The sequence below is a fragment of the Heliangelus exortis genome, chromosome 1 (assembly GCF_036169615.1).
Source record: "Heliangelus exortis chromosome 1, bHelExo1.hap1, whole genome shotgun sequence".
NCBI classification, from domain to species: domain Eukaryota; kingdom Metazoa; phylum Chordata; class Aves; order Apodiformes; family Trochilidae; genus Heliangelus; species Heliangelus exortis.
In genome coordinates, this window is record NC_092422.1 from 52,651,675 (window position 1) to 52,671,016 (window position 19,342).

The window sequence follows — 19,342 nt, forward strand, 5'->3', positions numbered from 1 at the left end:
TTTTTGCCTCAAATATAATTGCTTATACTACTGCCCAGAGAGTCTTCCCAGAACTCGCATGTTATTTTTAGTGTGGAATGGGATGTAACACATTGCAAGCTTTTCAACTACCTAAGGCATTAGCTGTATAACCAAAAAACATCTGATTCAGAATATTTTTCATATGTTTCAAAAGAGAAATATTTGAGATTCTCTACTTTTTAAATTTTTTTTCTCTGTTTTTTAAACCTATGTGAAATAATTTAAATATGATTTAAGTACACACATTTCAGAATGATCAGGTCAATGCAAATGAAAAATAGCCTCTTCCTTCTTTCTAAGAGGTTAATTACACCTTTTCTACAAGCTCCCTGTATTAGTCTGTGCTCCCCTCTCCTTGTTTTTAACCTGATGTCTGGAATTCTCTGACCTATGAATAAAAAAGTAGTTGCTGTTGCATTGCAAGTTTAATAACTGTATTTCTATAGACTGGTGGCTTCCATGCATAGAGGCATAATAAGAAACTAATGGGACTTTGAATTTTGAATACCTTCTCTAATGAGAGTTGCACCCTGACATGACATTAATTTCTCTCAACTGTAAGCAATTAAACAAGGCACTCAGCTTAGTAAAACAGGTACCCTGGACTCCAGCCACATGGAAGAATGACAGAGAGAGAGAGAGAAAGAGATCTGCAGAAGTCAATTTACTATACCTAAAGTATCACTCTGAAGAAGGTCTACACCTGTCCATTGCTCAGAGAACTCATGCAACTCTTTTGCCAAGGACAGAAGGTAGAGGGTGTCATGGCTTAGCAGCTTGGGTGGACTAGAAACTTAGGAATTCCTCTTTATTCCCTCCCCCCGCTCAAAGGGAAGATAAAAGGGGAATAAAGACTGGAGACTTTAAGTTGGAAACTGAAAACAATTGGATGCAGATTTTACTAACACAGCGGAAAGGTAATAACATAAAGGGTAAAGTAACAAAAAATACAAATATATACAAATATACATATATATATACATATATACACAACCTGATATAGCATGTGGCAAGCTGATGATAATGAACAGCAGCACAGCCAGCAGAAAGTGGGAGGAACTGCTGACTTGCTGATCTTTTATAGGGAGAGACCTTTTATTGGGGAGACCTCATCACTCTCTACAACTCCCTGAAAGGAGGGGGTAGCCAGGGGGGGGTTGGTCTCTTTTCCCAGGCAACTCTCAGCAAGACAAGAGGGCACGGTCTCAAGTTGTGCCAGGGGAGGTTTAGGTTGGACATTAGAAAGAATTTCTTTACAGAGAGGGTGATCAAGCATTGGAATGGGCTGCCCAGGGAAGTGGTGGATTCTCCATGCCTGGAGATATTTAAAAAGAGACTGGATGTGGCACTCAGTGCCATGGTCTGGTAACTGCAGAGGGAGTGGATCAAGGGTTGGACTTGATGATCTCTGAGGTCCCTTCCAACCCAGCCAATTCTATGGTTCTATGATAGAGTATGGGAGGAAATGGAAGGGAACAGATCCCTCCCTTTGGGCTTTGCCCCTCTCAGAGTCCAGAAGCCCTCCTTTAGTTCCTCCTGTTCAAATGGTGACAGAGGGAATGAATCCAAGCATTAAAGTTAGCACCTACAAGGTCCACATCAATTTTCACCAGACCAGGGCTAGTAGGTATGCCACAGTATTTTAAACTCAAAATGAGTTTATGTTTTTATAAAGAAAAAAATTAAAATTAAGAAGTTCCTAGAATACATCCCCAAGTCTTACAACCAATACTATTTTACTATGCTGACTTAGTGGCACTGCCAAACCAGTAGCAGCATAAACCCATTAACTAAGACCTATGTTTTGTCTACTGCTTTTGAAGGATCTGTACACAAGAATGGAAATTACAGAAGCTGGTTATAAGACAGTGAAGTTCAAATTGTTCATATCATGGATCTTTTTTTTTAGGACACAATTATCATAGTCTAGAAACTTATGTAAAGAAAAAGAAGAAAGCAGGAGAACATCTTTCTTGTCTCCTAGCAAAAGAGCACACTACTCTTTAAAAAGTCTTATGAATACTACAGTTAATGCTTAGAGATTTCAGCAGAGCCTGGGACACTGTTTTGTGCCAAAAGCTGTGACAGTACACTGTAAAGGCCTTCTCTGGCCTCATGAGGTTAGAGTTCATCAAGACACAGGAAGATTGGACTGGAAGAATTACTGTTGTCTCTGCTGAGTATGGAAGTGAAAGGCTAGCATGTCACTCATACTGAACTTGCTTTATGCTTTAAAGTGATAGTACGAGGCTTCTACAGAAATAAGGACTGGTCCTTCATTGCCTGCCTAAACTAAACAACAGAGTCAGGTCCCACCCTTTTCCCCTCAGATTTTGCTGGGATAGTGCAAACTTTATGCAGGTCAAGAATGAAAAGGAGTAGTGGGAGAAGCATGGAAGAAAAGAATGCCTGAAAATATTAAATCAGGCCTATGGGTCACCCTTCTTATATGAAATCATGCAAGGGGCCACTTTTGTTCAGTTGGGCATGACACAGTGAAGATGATCCTGGAAGGAAGCAGTGGTAATGATGAAACAATTTTGTCCTATGGTTGTACTTGACATAAAATGTTGGTCACCAGAGAGCTGGCAAGACAGTTCAGAAATCTTTGTACTGCTTGGGAATTGTGTGAAAGTTTAATTGAAATGTTGTGCCAGTAGGAATCCATCACTGCTGCACTGTGATGCACAGCACACACCAAGTAGTGCCATGGCTATGTAACATTCTTCTAGATTTTACACTTCCTCTGGTGGATAGGAAACTCCATTTTGAAGTATATTAATTTCAGCTGCCCACAGGGAACCTTGTACTAACAAGACTGGATTTCTACATGAAGTGATAGCAAGAAAAGATGATGATCATTATGTAGTTTGTACTTCAATTCACCCTGGCTTTATTAACTTAGCTTAATTTCATTCTGTTGAAGTGAATGTTGAAGATCCTGTCAACCTCACTTGAACCAGTAAGTCAGCCTTAGTATTTTGCAATAGAATATAAAACTTCTTAGCTAGTGGGGTTCTTAGCAGAAAATTTCATAGCAGACATGTGCAGGTATGTGTGTGCACAAATATGCAGGTATAAAACAGAGATTTGAGAGGCCACTATCATACAAAGCAAGACTGTACTTCATTCATTTCCAAGGCAGCAGTAACAAGAAAACTTGTCATACAAGTTGTTATACATTGAAAACCATAAAAACCACAGCCATCTCATTGTGAATGACCTTGTAACAAAACCCCCCCACATGTGCATAAGAACATGCATTCTAAGAAACACTTTTAAGTTCAAGTATTTGTAGAAATACTTATCATCTCTTAAAAATTACAACCTTCAACAAGTTTCCACAAATATCCTTTTATTTTTGACCAGTACTTCAAAGCATTACAGACATCAAAGACTGTTTTTCAAAACAGATACATTTTGAAAGAAAAGAAACTATAAATGGTACTAAATATCAATTCAGATCACATTATGGGTCTCATGGATAAAAACTTCTACTAATAATTAGATACAACTCCTGAACTGCTTTACAAGCTACTGCTTCAGTTAATGAACTAGAGAAGTCTGATCTCCTAGAACTGAACCAGAAAATTACTTCCTTTTCATAATTTAAAATAGAAACATATTCTAAGAATTTTGAGAGACATTTACTGAATTTCAAACGAGAAGAAAAAGAAGAGAAGAGGAAGAGGATGAAGAACAGTCTAGAACCATACACAGAGCTGAAGGACAGTTTTATAGTGTGGGGGACAGCATCCTATATATCCCATGAAAATTTGGTGTCCCTTGTTTCTTGAATGGCTTTAATCTAAGCCTAAGATATCTTTATAGGATGTGGTAGTTGGGTAAGACCTGACATTGGGAAGTCTTTTTAGAGAAGCTTTATGCAGATCTGTGGATTTCACAATTCAAAGATCAAAAATGACAGCCAGCATTAACAGTTTTAGTTCCTAGCTCTGGCAAGCCTTAACATTACTTGCAGCTATTGCGTGCAGCTACTTTTCTCTAAGCTCATCTAAATCTTTTCATGAATCCAGAGTTAGTTGGTACACATGAGGAACTTACTTAAGACACAGAATAAACCAATGAACGCATTACATTTTCCTATTCTGTTATCCCTATGGATATCCAGACCAAAAGGCATAAGGCATATACTTAACACAAGGAGTGTTCTGAGAAAATGGGTCATTTGGTACAGTTACCTTGCTCAATAAAACTTTTTTTTTTATTAACATTGGTAAAAGTGCCAACTGCTTAAAGCTTCACTATTGCAGATGTTCCAGTTTCAAAACGGTGCAGGCCTGTGCACCTTAAACATCACATCAAAGATGGGTTGGTCTGCAGATAGCTGTGTAACTATGCTCTACTTAGAAACCTAAATTCTTTATAGTTTAATTCTCACAAAAAGGAGGAAAGGGAGGATCATGGACTCTTTCAATACATTATTTTCTTTGCCCTAGCACAGTCCTCTTCAAAATGGTTTGCTTTCTAAGCAGTTATTTCTCCTCCAAAAGGAATGTCCTTTACTTTTCATAAGTCATGCATGACAGTGGGCTAAGCAGTTCATTGGCTGAATGCCAAGTGAACATGTCCTTTGAGAAACCAGGGTTCTGTATGGAGGAAAAAAACCAACTTAGAGGCTTAATTACTTGGTGCACTTTCATCTTAACAGAGGTGAAGAGCTTTTTAGAGCTCTCTTGCAATGTGTAACGATATCTTCTCAATTCCCAAATCCAAATTAAGGAAAGCTTTCATTTTTGTACTTTCTGAAGAAGCTCATTTCAATTATCCTCCATACCAGACAATCTAGACTTCCTTCTCCTACTGGAGCCAGGCTTAGGTTGAAATTCTTGGCCTCACTCATGGTATGGAAGCACACGGGCTTCAGTTCAGCCAACAGTGAGATTTTTACTTCTCTCTATGACCAGTGCTGCTGAATAAGTCCCTCTGTTAGCCTTCACCTCTGCAAAGCTCTCCCTAAATTAAAGGGGTTTAATTATGGAGATTCCTTCACAAAAGTAAAGGTGAAGATCAATGTAGAAATATCTGTGCTTAAAAATTCAGTGAAAAGTTAAAGAAAAATAAGCAGGGCCCTTAGTTCAGGTTGCTTTCTTTATTTGTTCTGCAGACAATAACACCAAAAGACAGCGGTGGGAGTGTCTAGCAGAGGCTATAAAAATAGAATGTATTTCACTAGCTAGAAAAACAGTGAGCTGTTTCAGTTGTTAGAACTGCTTTACATGAAGTGATGATAAGTATCTGGAGGGCAAGAGTGTATGGAAAACAAATTCCATAGCCTAGTATATAGAAACAGTTAAAAAAGCACACAAGGACAGGCTATAGTGAGCATTTATATATATATGGGTTTTTTTTGTTTTTTTGGTTTTTTGTTTTTTTTTTTTCTGGGGGGGGGTTGTTGACAGTTGGGCTCAATGATCTCAGAGGTCCTTCTCAACCATGACAGTTCTGTGATTCTGTGAAAAGCTGGAAAGGTATTAATATACAGATATACTGCTTGAACAAACACCATGAATGCATACTCGAGAGGTCAGTAGAAAAACCTTGGTTTTTTTCTTCCTTCCTGTTCATCTGATTTCAACAGATGGACAACAATAAAAAAAACCCCAAACATGAAAAAGGACTTAAAATTTGCAGCCATCTCCAGCACTGCAAGTAGAAACAGTCTATGTACACTAAGGGAAGATTAGGTTGCAGATCTGACTTCTTTATTAAGTTCTGGAAAAGATTAGTGTGCTGCTTGTTTAATCTCTTTGCCAGTATGACTTCCATACTGGAAACCTAGTTTGTGTGAAAGCTTTCTCTCACATTTCTCTCACAACACAAATTTCAGCATGAAGTATATGCCTTGGACACAAAACTAGTGATAATCAATTATTAGAAGGATATTTTAATACAAGAGTAGTGATCATTTCCAGAGCAAGAGCCACCATTAAAAACGAGAGACACCTTGAAAGGTGTCAAGAAAAAATAGTGCTGCATCTGTGAATTTATGGAGGCTCTCTTAATAAACAGCCGTTGTTAAATAAACAATGGGTTAAATAAACAATGGGAGGATGGATAAATTCATTTGACAATGATTATGGAAAAGTGACTACAGGCAGTGACAAATACATTATCTAATGTAAACAAAAGACTGCTCTAAATGTGTCTGTATATGAAAGAAAAAGAACCAGTATCTGAAAAAAATGGGAACCATATTAATGGCTGAGGCGAGAAAGGTGCCAAGCACATTGGCAAGAGGAATACTGGAGTGACATAGTAAATAATAATAATAATAAAAGAATTCCTAGTGTCTTGATATTGATGCAGCAACCCTGGCTAACATATAATTGCAAGGAAGATGCATACCTCAACATCACTGACAGTGTAGTGAGATCCAGAGTCTCTGGAGAAGCAATTATTTGTATCTTTGTCTTTCAAGATCAAGTGTAACTATAAAAAACTTAGCAGGAAACATTAAAACCTGTGTGAGATCCACATTTCTGACATTCCCAGAGAAAATGGTGAATGGGTACTTTCATACAGAGCACACTGCCTTTTCCTCCAAGCATGCCTTTTGCTCCACCAATGAGCCAGGGCCTGTACCTCCTTCTGAGCAAACCCAGGTGGGAGTCAGGACCCTCTGCAAAGATTCTGTCAGATTTGCATCACGCACCCTTAGAAAACCACCTGAAGAGAGATGCCAAAGATCTGCTATGTTATGAACCCAGGTTCAGAAATGAGGAATTTATCCTCAGCTATGAGTAAAGAGATGAGCAGCTTTGCATGCTGACTTTTATCAGTCTCTCTTGCTATTATCATCTAGGTCCCTAACCTAAATTAGCATCCCAACCTAGGAATTTCAGTAACAAGTCTAGTGTTACACACTGTGATTTTGGATCTCAGTAATGTAAAAGCATCCACATGATTAAACACCAGTGAAACATGGGTTCCTAATTCATCAAAGCTGGAGATTCACATCATTTAACTTTATCCACTGAAAGGCAGGCATGCTGCCTGATTAGTTGTCTAGATTCCCTCTGTCACAGCAAAGGAGAGCACCCAACTTGGAAGGGATGAATCATTCCCTGGAGGGTAACTATGACTACAGGCAAGTGCAGATGACTTAGCTTAGACTACTTCTCTTTTGGCCTTGCTAACAAGTTGACATGAATCCCATCCTTTGACATTTTAGAAAATTCCAACCTTCATCCAAAGAATGAGAATTTTTTACTCGTATATAATTGTTCCAGAACTTTAGGATAGTTGATTCTAAACTTCTGAGTGTTGGATTAACTACAAAGCCATTACAACTTTTTGTTATGCTGCTTACTGTGTAAGCACACAGAATTCTCATGCTTCCTTAAAAATAACTGCATTTTTTAGCTGCACAAAATGTCTTATTATTGGGACACTCCTTTTTAATGGATTAAAAATGTGAACCTAATTGCTTCAAGTTAGATATGAAAAACACAGACACCGAAAATATTTTTAACTGCATCAAAATAATTGCATAATCAACAACTGATTGCAGATGCATTTAAGATCAAAGGTACAAATTGTGCTTCTTCTCTCCATCTTGCAAACAAAATAGAGTACTATAGCAATCACAGAAAGGAAATTCTGTATTTTCTCTGGGGATGTAAGTTTGAATTGTCTGGTGTGTGAACACTAGTTTGATAAAAATTCCAACTCTACAAGCAACTGAATTTCTGCAACCTTTCTAAAATCAACAGGATGCTACGGTGATCAGAAGCCTGCAACAATAAAAGCAATATTTTATTCTACTTAATATAAATGTATGATTTGAATCTCTTATTAAAATCAATTCTACTTTAGAGAAAAATGAAGGGCTCCACACAGTCTCTTTAGAAAATAACTTATTTGTGCCAGAATTATCTTGTACAATGTTCAGAAAACACAGGATACTTTCCCTTTAGCTATTAGGAGGCCAAAATTCTCTTTATAAATCAGGGATATTCTAACCTACGTACTAAGTAGAGTAGTGAAGAGGCAAAACTAACTGCATAGTGAGAAAAAAAATAGGTGTTGATTGCTGTTTCACTAAGAACAAAACTAGAAAAATACAGGGTACACGTTAAGACCAGAGGGATTACCAGCTAAAACTGAGTGGTTTTTTTTTTTATTATTTTTTTTTTATTTTATTTTTTTATTTTTATTTTTTTATTTATTTTTAAAATTCTTTTCAAAGACCTCTGTACCAGGCTGCTCTCATTCTGGATGACTAAGTGGTAGTGGATCCCAGTATTAGACCTCCCATCACTCATCACCACCACTAAAAAAGGAAAGACTATCATGGAACTAAATTCCACGGTAGTTTTGCCGTTTTTGATCCCACTCAATTCCCAATTAACATCTCTTCTACTGCAATTGCTCCTTATTATCAGAATGATTGTCTAATGGTTTCCTTTTATACTTTGGCTATAAAATTCCTTTCAAGACCATAAACATTTGTTGAATTATCTCTTTTTTGCAAAACTTCTAAGCATTTCAAAACTTGACCCTGAACCATTAGTAGAAAATTGAGCTGTTCAGACATTAACCATTGCTGAAAACAAGAATCTGTCTCAACACACAAAACCAGCAAAGGAGCCATCCTTATCACCAATCACATTTGCTTACAAAAGTTTCTTTTTTTCAACATCAAAGAGTTAAAAGTGAGGTCTAAAAAGACAAAAATGAACATGGTAAGCAGTTAAGCACAGAGGCAAAATAATACAATTGTGAAGCCAGGAGTTTTGACATATATATACACATTATAAGTAGATATATATATATCTCTACAGGATTCAGGTGATGGGGGATAGTTGAGGAATCTTATACAGATTTCTTGGTGTGGAGCAGAATTGGAAAAAGTATGTACATTTGACAAGTATATTCACTGTTGAGAGTGACAATTTCATGAAATTAGAAGAATAACGTTCCTGCTACATATACTTGTTCACTCCTCCAAGAATTTCTGTTTCTAGGTAGTAAGGCATGTATTAGGAAAATATTTTTAGTAATAAACGCTATCTGTACTTATGCTGTGAGTGTGTATGAGTGAGCCCAGACAGCACACATGTGATATGACAGAAATTTTATCTTCCATAAAGGAAGCAGCAGAACTGTGGTTATGTGAAATTACACAATTTTAAATGCATTGATGCTCCTGATTGACATGAGGGGTCTAAGCATTAGAACAGACTTTGATTCCTTGCTGGACTGGGAATTTATGTCTGAACCCAGAGATGCCACTTCTTCAGCTTTGATTTCCCAATTGTAAAAGAGGTACACAATAACCTGGTCTATATAAGTTAGTGAGGTAAGCTGTGGTTGTTATCATAAGTATAAGGCAAATAAAAAACATTTTATAGTTTCACACTGTTAAAATTAGACATAATTTAACTGTGGAATTCCAGGAAAAAGGATTGATGAAATAAGATTACATGGCCAAGGAAGACAGGCCACTGCTTATACTCAGAGATTCTCAAGAGGGTTGCCCTCTACCTTGTGGAAATACAACTCAGATAAGTGGTGGCACATATGGCTAAGCCAATGGAAAGTATTAATTTAGCTCATCCCAAGGCTATTTGCAAATTGCTTCTGAAATCCTGTTGAAATTATGGAACATTAGGAGTGTAAGATAGAGTTCACTGGGTTAAGTCAATCTCACCAGTACCCTGTCTCTGATAAAGACCAGCAGAAGGGGTTCAGGGACAACTGTCCATCACCAGCTCTCTGACACAACCAATTTGCCACCAGTCAGTTATCTGCTGGACACTTCCACACTGCCAGCTCTCTGCCCAGACACCTGGATGCCAATCACCACGTGGCACTTGTTCAGCTCCGTGAAAAACCTTGGAGAGCAGGAGGCTCTGCTGAGAGTGCTCTGCATTTTTGCAAGGAAACTGGGTATATATAGGGGAGTTCGACTCTCTGAGTCACACAGTTTGTAACAATAAAAATTAACAATCAGGTAAAAGCAACTCAGATGTAAGAATGCTGACATACTAGCAAGGGTGAGCAAGGAAAGTGGCAAATGCAACTAACTTTAAAAAAGGGCTTCAGGATAGAGCATGGGAAATCAGAAATTAATTGGTCTGACTTCATATCTAGGCAAACTGATAGAAATGCAGTAATGATAATTAATAAATACATGGAAAATACAATGGGAAAAGTTAACCAGGTGCTATAAAGGAAAGTCATGCTTCATAATTCTATGATTATATAACCTGTTAGAGTGCTGAATTTCTAAAAAAAAAAAAAAAAAATCCAAACTTTATCATAAAAGGAAAAAGAAACCAGGTAAATCCTCTCCTTTTTTAAAAAAATTAATTTTTTTTTTTTTTTTTTTTTTTTTTTTTATCTTCGAGGCAACAGTTAATGAAGAGGATGGAGAATACAGGAATAAAAGAGAAAGTAGTTAAGATTTTAGCTGATAGATTTCTTGTGTCCAGGCTTGGTATTGTCCACTGCGTTAGGTTTGTGTGGCATGGCTTTAGTAATGAGTGAGGGTCCTCAGGGTTGGCTCCTGTGAGCAGCTGGCAGAAGCTTCCCTGGCTACAAATCAATCACCTGTGGCTGAGGCTGAGCCCATCAGCTACACTGGAAGAGCCTCTATGATTAACATATCTAAGAAAGGGAAAAAGAAAATGCTGAGGAGACCTGCAGCAGAAAGAAGGGGTGGGGGGTGAGAGAACCACCTATGCATGTATCAAAGTCCATGAAGAAGGAGGGGGTAGAAGTACCCCGGAGCAGAGACTCCCCTGCAGTCCATGGTGGGGAAGGTGCTGCCTGTGCCCCCCTGCAGCACAGGGATGGCCACAGTGGAGCAGACGTGGAGCTACAGGAGGGGAGGTGGCTGTGCCTGAAGGTGGGCTTGAAGGTCATGGTAAGCATGTTTGGGGCATTCTGGATTGCTGCAGAAGATCAAGTTTATTGCACAGACAGGTGATGACAATGAGCTACAGTACAATCCTTTTTGCTTGACCTGAGCTATCACAGCAGACGTAGCCAAGAGGATGAGATGTGTAGCTAAGGATGAGACAGATTGCAAATGAACAGACCTGTGTGAATACAAAGAATGATTCTGCTCTGAAACCAGCTGAATGGTGTCTTAGAAAAACAGACTCTATTTCTATGTGTGCCTGGGGTGCTAAGTAAATCACCTAAATGAATCTTCTACAAGCTTTATGTTTGTTCTAGATACTTATGAGGGGTACTATTAAAAAGTCAGGAAACAGATTAATAGTTTTGTCTTTATAGCAAAACTTGTATGCTGTGCAATAAATAATGCACAAGGATCACACACTGTACAATAAAGAGAAAAAATATTGACTGGTGGCTTATTAAAGTGAGCTCTGTGTACTCATTGCAGTAAATGAGGCCAGACTTTGGAAAGAAAATTAAGCAATGATGTAATTAAAAACTGAATCATGATGTATATCCTTAACTAAATATGCACTGGCAAAATTAAATTGTAAAAGTTTAGAAGCTTTTAAATGCATCATGTTATAATATTTCCTATAATCTCCCAGTCATTTAATCTATTCATACTTAAACACATTTCCTGAACTGACATGAATACCAAGTGTTTATATAACATTTTCCATTTTAGAGTACATTGCAACTATTAACTAATCAGTCTTTCCTCACTAATCTGAAAGATAATAATATTATTTTTCTTATCAAGTTCAAGAAAGGGAGTTAAGTCATAATTAAAAAGGACATTTCCCAAAAGGGATTATTAGCTAGGTGTGATTTCTCACCTAAATATATTCCTCTTCCTTCCTTGAAAATCATCCAAGATTTCACCATCTGAAAATGCTCTGGGCCTTAAGCTCTACAGCCATTAAAGGCGGGGAAAAAATGCAAGCCTGAGGATGTAAATATTTTTGAGAGCACTACATTGGTACCATTTTGAGCCAATCAATGTCTTTTACATTAACAATTTGAATTATTTGATTCCTCCCTTGGAACACCATTCAGCCTTTAACTGTAGTTATAAAAATTTTTCCTGTGCAGCAATACAGACCTATTTCTTTATAGAAACGGTTTTGATAAAAACATAATAATTATGTCACAAAATGTCCTTCTTCTTACAGTCCATTTTTCAAAGTGGAGATTTAAAAATACCACTTAATTGAAAACTCTTTCTGCTTTATCTTCTGAGACAAGACAACCAATATTCAGCACAGACACTATCAGCACTGAGCCTGTGATACCATCACATTTACCCCCCAGGAAAACCTTTTCTGTTCTAGACACTTAATCAGTTTTACAATCATTCCAGCAATTCCTTATGAATCAGCTCCAAGAACCAACCTCATTTCACCTTAGGCATTTTTAAAACATGCAACATTTTTCATAACATTTGTTTGGAGAACATACCAGAACAAAATGCATTCAATAGTACTGAATAATAGTTTTTGAAGGGTGGTTGCTGATTAAAGCAACATTTCAAAAGCATAAATACAAGTGAACCAGTGTCAGCCACCTTGGATATCTTTGTACATCGTAATGGTGTATAATGCATGTATCACTATGCCAGTCAACCAAACTGATGGCAAAGTGCTGTCCTCTGGTTATATATCCACTTAGGTCATGGATCAGTGTCATCACAGTGCCACACTAGATGGCAGCTAGAAGCTCTTGTGACTTAAGCAGCATTTTGACTTGGCCAAGCACACACTCACATAGAGATGCTGCTGCCAGTCTCAAAGCTGTTAAGTTGAAGGACGTCTAAAAATTCTATTTATATCTTTTACTTAACTGTGCTCCAGTGCTATTACAGAGACAGGATTGTTACCAGGCTAAAAAGATTTCAGGCAGGTCTGTGGCAAAATCTGCAAATGGTGGCCTTTTACTGGTTTTTGTTTACCAGTCCAAGTGGGCTGCTCAAGTACAAAGTCATGCTGCTGCAATTTCATAAGCAAAGGTGAAGATTTTTAAAGTGATTTGTGAGCTGAAGATGCTTTTTCACAGAAAAGCCACAGGATTTTAAATCCTAGAGGTCATAGAATCATAGAATCACAGCAAGTTAGGAGACACAGAAGGTTGCTTCAGGACTTTGGTTTGTGTTCCTAACCATATATGAAATTTTTCCTGTAAAATAATGAAATTTTTCCTGTAATATAATGAATTTTTTCCTGTAAGATTATCAGTATGACATTACATTACCACACATATAAGCCATTTCTGTTTCAGATCATTTGTCTCTTGAGAATGGTAAGAAGAATTAATAAACTTCATTTGGTCTACTTGGTTTTCACACTCAAGACTGGCCATCTCAAAATCACTGCAAGATCTCTCATTTCACTTATGTGAGCCAATTAACTGAAATCAAATATTTATATTTCTTTGTGGAAGAAAATTCCTGCCCCTTTAACCTATTTAGAGTTTGTAATACATACTGATATTTAACGGTGCAAAATCAAAAGCAATATTGATTTCTGTATTGAATTTTATAAAGAGAATTTTAAAGTAACTATATAATATTTGCATTAGTCAGTGCCTTTAAGTAACAGAAGCAATAATAATTTGGCACATGCCACATATTCAGTCAGCATACATGAAACATAGTCTTTAAATCCACAAGTGAGTAACTTGTAGAAAACAATGAATACAAACAAAATAAATGAATACAGACAACACTTTAGTTGTAAAACTAAAAAGAAAAATAATATAGAAGGAAAAATAAAGGAGTGACTGTTTTGCTCATTTGTTTCAATATAATAGTTCAATGTAAGATAACTAAATTGTCTGGTTATTTTTCAGGAATTGAAGGAACATAACTCTGAAACAGTTACTTATGCACCTGAGAGAAGGATAAAACCAGCAAATGATGGGTTAAAGAAGGCTACAACCAAATAATATAAAAGAGGTTCCTACATATTGAGCTCTCAATTTGTTATTTCATGCATGAAATAGGCAGACATTGATCATTATTCTCCTTTTTGCACAGATTAAAGCCCAGCTATATATTTATGCAAAAGCTACAGATACCTTCCTCTCTGGTTTGTGCACAAGGTTAGAATGGTCAATGGGCATTCTCTAGTTATATTTGTTTTATGTAATTGTCATTTTGAGGTTTCAAGCATGAGAGATTGGCTTCTTGGTAACCTGGAGAATCAAGCATGCAAGTTAAGTTTCCCAAGGGTCTTCAGCAGTTACCAAATGCTTTCAACCTTGTCACCTTTATGGATTACTGTTTGTGGACCCTTGCCAGGACTTTTCCCTGCAGTGGTTCTACCATGTGCTCATACATTATCATACAGAATCAGAGAATGGTTTGAGTAGGAAGGGATCTTTAAAGGTCATCTAGTTCAACCCCCCTTGCCATGGGCAGGGACACCTCTCACTAGATGATAAGCAAAATGATGACCTAGCTTTGATTTTAAAATTGTTTTGATTACATGACTCTAGATTTTCACTGAATATTTAAAACAATTTCTAAATATCTTTTACAATCTATTAATTTCTACTTCACATTGTGTCATGGCAAACTATCTAACCAAGTACTACTATACTCTTCATCATCTACGGTTTTGTTCAATTAGATGATATTTCACATCTGTTCCAATAAAAACAATGGTTTACTGAAACTACCTGCAATCACAATAAAATGTTATCTTACTTGTTTAAGTTTCTTCAGATCTTCATCAAGTTCCAGGTTGTCCAAAATAACAGCAACAAACAAGCTCAGTAGAATCTAAAAAACAATTTCAAGTTATTTGTTAGAGCTTGTTTTATTTTTCTTAAGTACTGTGAAATTACATGGGGAAATGAGGGTGCAACTGATGTATATGAGTCTTGCATTTGACACCTGTTGAACAATTATCACCTGCTTTATATGTCCACCATTTTGCAAGTAGTAACTTGGTTTTTAGCTTATCAGAAAGTGATTACAGGACTTAAAATTTTTTGAATTTTAAGTTTTATAACCAGCGCATTTATTTAACAATATACACATCAAAATGTATTTCACAGGGAAGGAAAATTAGATTAATGAGAAACAATAATAAAAAAGAATTACACAGAATCACAGAATGTTAAGGGTTGGAAGGGACCTGGAAAGATCATTGAGTCCAACCCCTCTGCCAGAGAAGGATCACTGTGTGTAGGTCACACAGGAACACATCCAGGCAGATTTTGAATGTCATCAGAGAAGGAGACTCCAGAACCTCCCTGGGCAGCCTGTGCCAGTTCTGTCACTCTCACAGTGTAAAAGCTTTTCCTTGTTTGCATGGAACCTCCCTGCATCCATTATCCCTTGTCCTGTCAATGTTAATCACTGAGTAGAGCCTGGCTCCATCCTCCTGGCACTTGATGTTTATAAACATGGGTAAGGTCACCTCTCAGTCTCCTCTTTTCCAAGCTGCAGAGCCCCAGCTCCCTCAGCCTTTCCTCTTAAGTGAGATGTTCCAGTCCCTTCATCATCTTGGTCTCTCTGTGCTGGACTCTCTCAAGCAGTTCCCTATCCTTCTGGAATTGAGGGACACAGAACTGGACACAATATTCCAGATGTGGCCTCACCAGGGCAGAGTAGAGGGAGAGGAGTGCTTCTCTGGACCTACTAACCACCCCCCTTCTAATGCACCCCAGGATGCCATTGGTCTTCTTGGCTATAAGGACAGATTGCTGGCTCATGGTCATCCTTCTGTCCACTAGAACTCCTTACTCCCTTTTCACTTTTTTCCCCCACAAGCAAAGACACTGTACCACAAAAGAAAAGTTAAATGTGAACTTGTTTAACTTCCTCTCCTGCCATCTCAACTAATAACAGTCCTTGCTTCCAACAGAGGTTTTTTGGTTTGTTTTGGTTTTTTAGCTTCAACTTTCCTTTCCTTCTAATGTGAAACCTATTCATTTCTTTCCAAGGCTCTACAGTCTGCTTTGCCAAATGCCTGCAATTATCACTTCTCAATTCTAATCCTCCCCCCCTCCTTTGGCTGATGAAAGTAATTTCTTCATTTGACTTCACTGTTATTCACTGATGGCTGTTTATTCTTAGAGCTCTTCGGTTTTAGCAGCAGCTCAACTGTTTTTTGTCCTCGTTTATCAATAACACATTATTTTATTTCTTTAAGCTTCTTCTGCTTAAAGCTCTAGATGACTCTGTCCAGATAACATATCTGTTCCAGGACCCAAGGAAGACCTTAAAATTGAAACTAATAACTTCATAAAGCCAGGTGATTCTGCAAAGTTTTCTTAGCAGGGTTTCTCTATCCATGTAGGTGAATGAGAAAAAAGCAAAAGCAAAAAAGAAAAACCAAAGCAAAGAATGCATACTTAATTGCAAATTCCCTGCCAAAGGACTAAGGTTATTGTACAGAAAAGTGACTTGGCTGCTAGCAAAGGAAGTGTTTTGAGTAAACAAATGAAGAAGTCCCAGATGACTCTTTCAAAACATGAAATGTAAAGCAGAAAACTGAAGTTGCTCTTATGTCTAAGTTACTTCTCAATTAAGGAGTGAATTTTTAGCACAGGGGCCACCTGTTACTAATTCACTTTAAGGACTTGTTTAATGCTCATCTAAGAGATAAAAATGGATTAAAATTCAGAGAATGTTCTTGGCAAAGAATCAGAAAAACAGCAATACATTTCTCTAACCAGTAACTGTCTTCAAATCCATAGCTAAACCTCACTTGCCTTTTGCTTTCTATCTCCACTTCCTAAGGAGTTTTCAAGATCATTTCAGCATGAGAAGATGCTTTGCAGATCCAAATGTCTCCTCTGAGCAAATCTCATCTTATCTATCTGCTGATACACACATTTGTTTAGCTTATACTTTATTTTGGTTATGCAGCTCTTAGAGCATCAAATATACTTTACTGCCATTTATAAAGTGGTCAAGATTTCAATCCATATGAAGCTGCACACACAATTATAGTTACATTGTTCACTCCTTAAAAGTGAAGCAGAAGATACTTTAAAGAAAGTAGATGAAAGCTGACAGAGATTGTATAAGTACAGCTAGTACCTTATGTAAGCAAACAACTGAGCAAAGAAAGGAAATGGAACGAAGAAAGTGAAAATACGAATAAGCACATTAAAAACTTCAGTGAACACAAATTACAAAATGAGTAAGTCTGATTGTGGTGTTTTCTCTGTGTTGGTATTCAAAATACAGTACCAAGCCATTATTGATATGTGATATCCAAAAAGCTGTCTTTCTTACTGTTTTCTCTCTACAAAAACATATTCATCCAATCTAAATGCATAGAAAAAATTTGGTTTTTAGATATAATCTCCATTGCCATACACATGCAGGAACTGCTTTATTAGTACTCATCCTTTTTTTGATATACTTTCCATGCACTGATTTTGCATCAGGCACCAGAAAAGTACCGATTTAGAGTTAAAAGTTTATATCCTGATGTTTTACACTTCTCATTATCATTACTGCTGGAAAAAGAATGCAATAGGAAATGAGGAAACCACTTTCACATGAAAAAGCAAAGCATTAGCTTAACTCTGCAGTCTGTAGAACTGTGAAAGTACAAGACAATTAACAATTATATTGTTAGTCTTACAGTGTGACTTGGATCCTATAAAGAACAACTCCTCACACCAGAACAAAGGCTCACTACCTTATGCTGCATGGCTGAAGGGTAAATTCTGCAACATCAAAGAACCAATCCTAAAGCCCTCTGTGCTGAAAATAAGCATCACAATTAATTTTAAGTAGCTGGGAAAAATAAGTAGTAAAGGAGCTATGAGAATAATTCAAAACAAAGAAAAGCACAGCATATTTGCAAGTGAAGACTTACCAGAGTAGCAAAAAGATGATATAATATAAAATAAATAGCAACTACTGGTGCCCACATATGTCCCACAGCATTCAGAGTCTGATCCATGACATCCACCCATCCTTCCTGTGTGAGTATCTGAAACATGGACATGAAAGCCTGAAAGAAAACAAAGTACAAATATATTAACAATTCACAAATTATATCAATATAGTTTTATCGACACATTCCTCAAGTTGAGTTAACATAAAAGAGCAGCTGTTCTGGTTTGGTTTTTAAATCCTAATAAACAAATGTTTTTCAGTTTTTTCAAATCAGGTAAAATGATGGTACAAAGCTAAAGAAGAAATAAATAGCTTAACATTTGACTGAACTGTAATCTGCAAATTTTAAACATAGTCCTAGCTCTGTTAGCCCATATGAAGAGCATTTTGTTTTCCTCCCGGGCTGACAAAATAGGAGAAATATCATGAGCACCAGAGATACTTTTTTTTGGAGTGTTAAACCAATTTTTTTATTATGCTTATTCTTCTGTGTTATCTCTTTATAAATATGTTTATAATAAAGCTTTAGAATTAAATGTGACCATAAATTTATGTTATCTTAATAGCAGAGGCTAAGCACCTCACAGATGACACTAACCAATACAAGGCAAAGTCAGAGGACTTCCACTCATTTTAGTCAGTCAGATTCTTTCCCTTTACATTCTGTAAATAGCATTCTTCGTGGAACTGATCCCGAAACATAGTCAAAATGTTTCAGACCAGGGATACATGTGAAAAAATGGAGGGAATAATGGAAATGTTTCAACCAACTGCCTTTCCTGATAGGAATATATAAATCCAGATAAGCCTGGAACTCGGATGTTTTAGACGTTTGAAACCCAACTCCAACTTGAGCCTACAACACAGACCAGAATCTAACTCAACAGGAACAATGTGTAAGTGTGGTGTTTATATCACATAATGACACTGAGGATTCTGCTCTGACTCAGCCACAGAAATTTGACTGCGGTATCAAAGTGTTTATCTTAATACAGCCTTACATTTCTCAATGAGGCCAAACTGTTGCACAAGTATCTTTTGCTTTTGCCTGACATCAAAAGTACCCTCTCACCGAACAGCAAAGATCAAAGCTGGTACCTTTCTGAAGTTCAATACATAACAAAAAATGTTAGAAGCTGAAGACAGTAATGATAGCTTCCAGGCAGTAAGATTTTGCAAATTCAAAATGTTGACACAGTTATGAAAACATTGCTCATATGCTCAGTGTGTCTGACACCTCAGCAATAGCAGATAATACAATAATGCTCTTGGCATGACAAGAACAGGATTCTTATCACAGCCAGGAGAAAACAGTACCTAGAGATCCTTTCACATCAGTTTATCCTAAGCCCAAATACAAGCTGGAAAAGCTGAAAACATGTACATACGTACAAACTTCTTTTTGAAAAACAATGAGATGGGTTCTAATGCATTTTTAAAGCTGCTGGCAAAACTAATGTGGTGAGGGAGACTTCAGCTTTATATTACTAACATTAACTACATGCAAGTACTTTGCTTGGAATC

At 37.0% G+C, this 19,342-nt stretch overlaps 1 protein-coding gene across 2 annotated transcripts in view; it reads right to left on the bottom strand.

Annotated features, from left to right (window-relative positions):
• Window positions 1-19,342, bottom strand: part of NALCN (sodium leak channel, non-selective) — a 228,773-nt gene that overhangs the window by 81,086 nt on the left and 128,345 nt on the right. For both annotated transcript variants that reach the window (XM_071742574.1, XM_071742583.1), the window contains 2 exons: window positions 17,796-17,933; window positions 14,660-14,734 (listed from right to left, as the gene is read on the bottom strand). In XM_071742574.1, coding sequence (XP_071598675.1) covers window positions 14,660-14,734; window positions 17,796-17,933 — 213 coding nt within the window. The remainder of the gene's footprint in view (window positions 1-14,659; window positions 14,735-17,795; window positions 17,934-19,342) is intronic.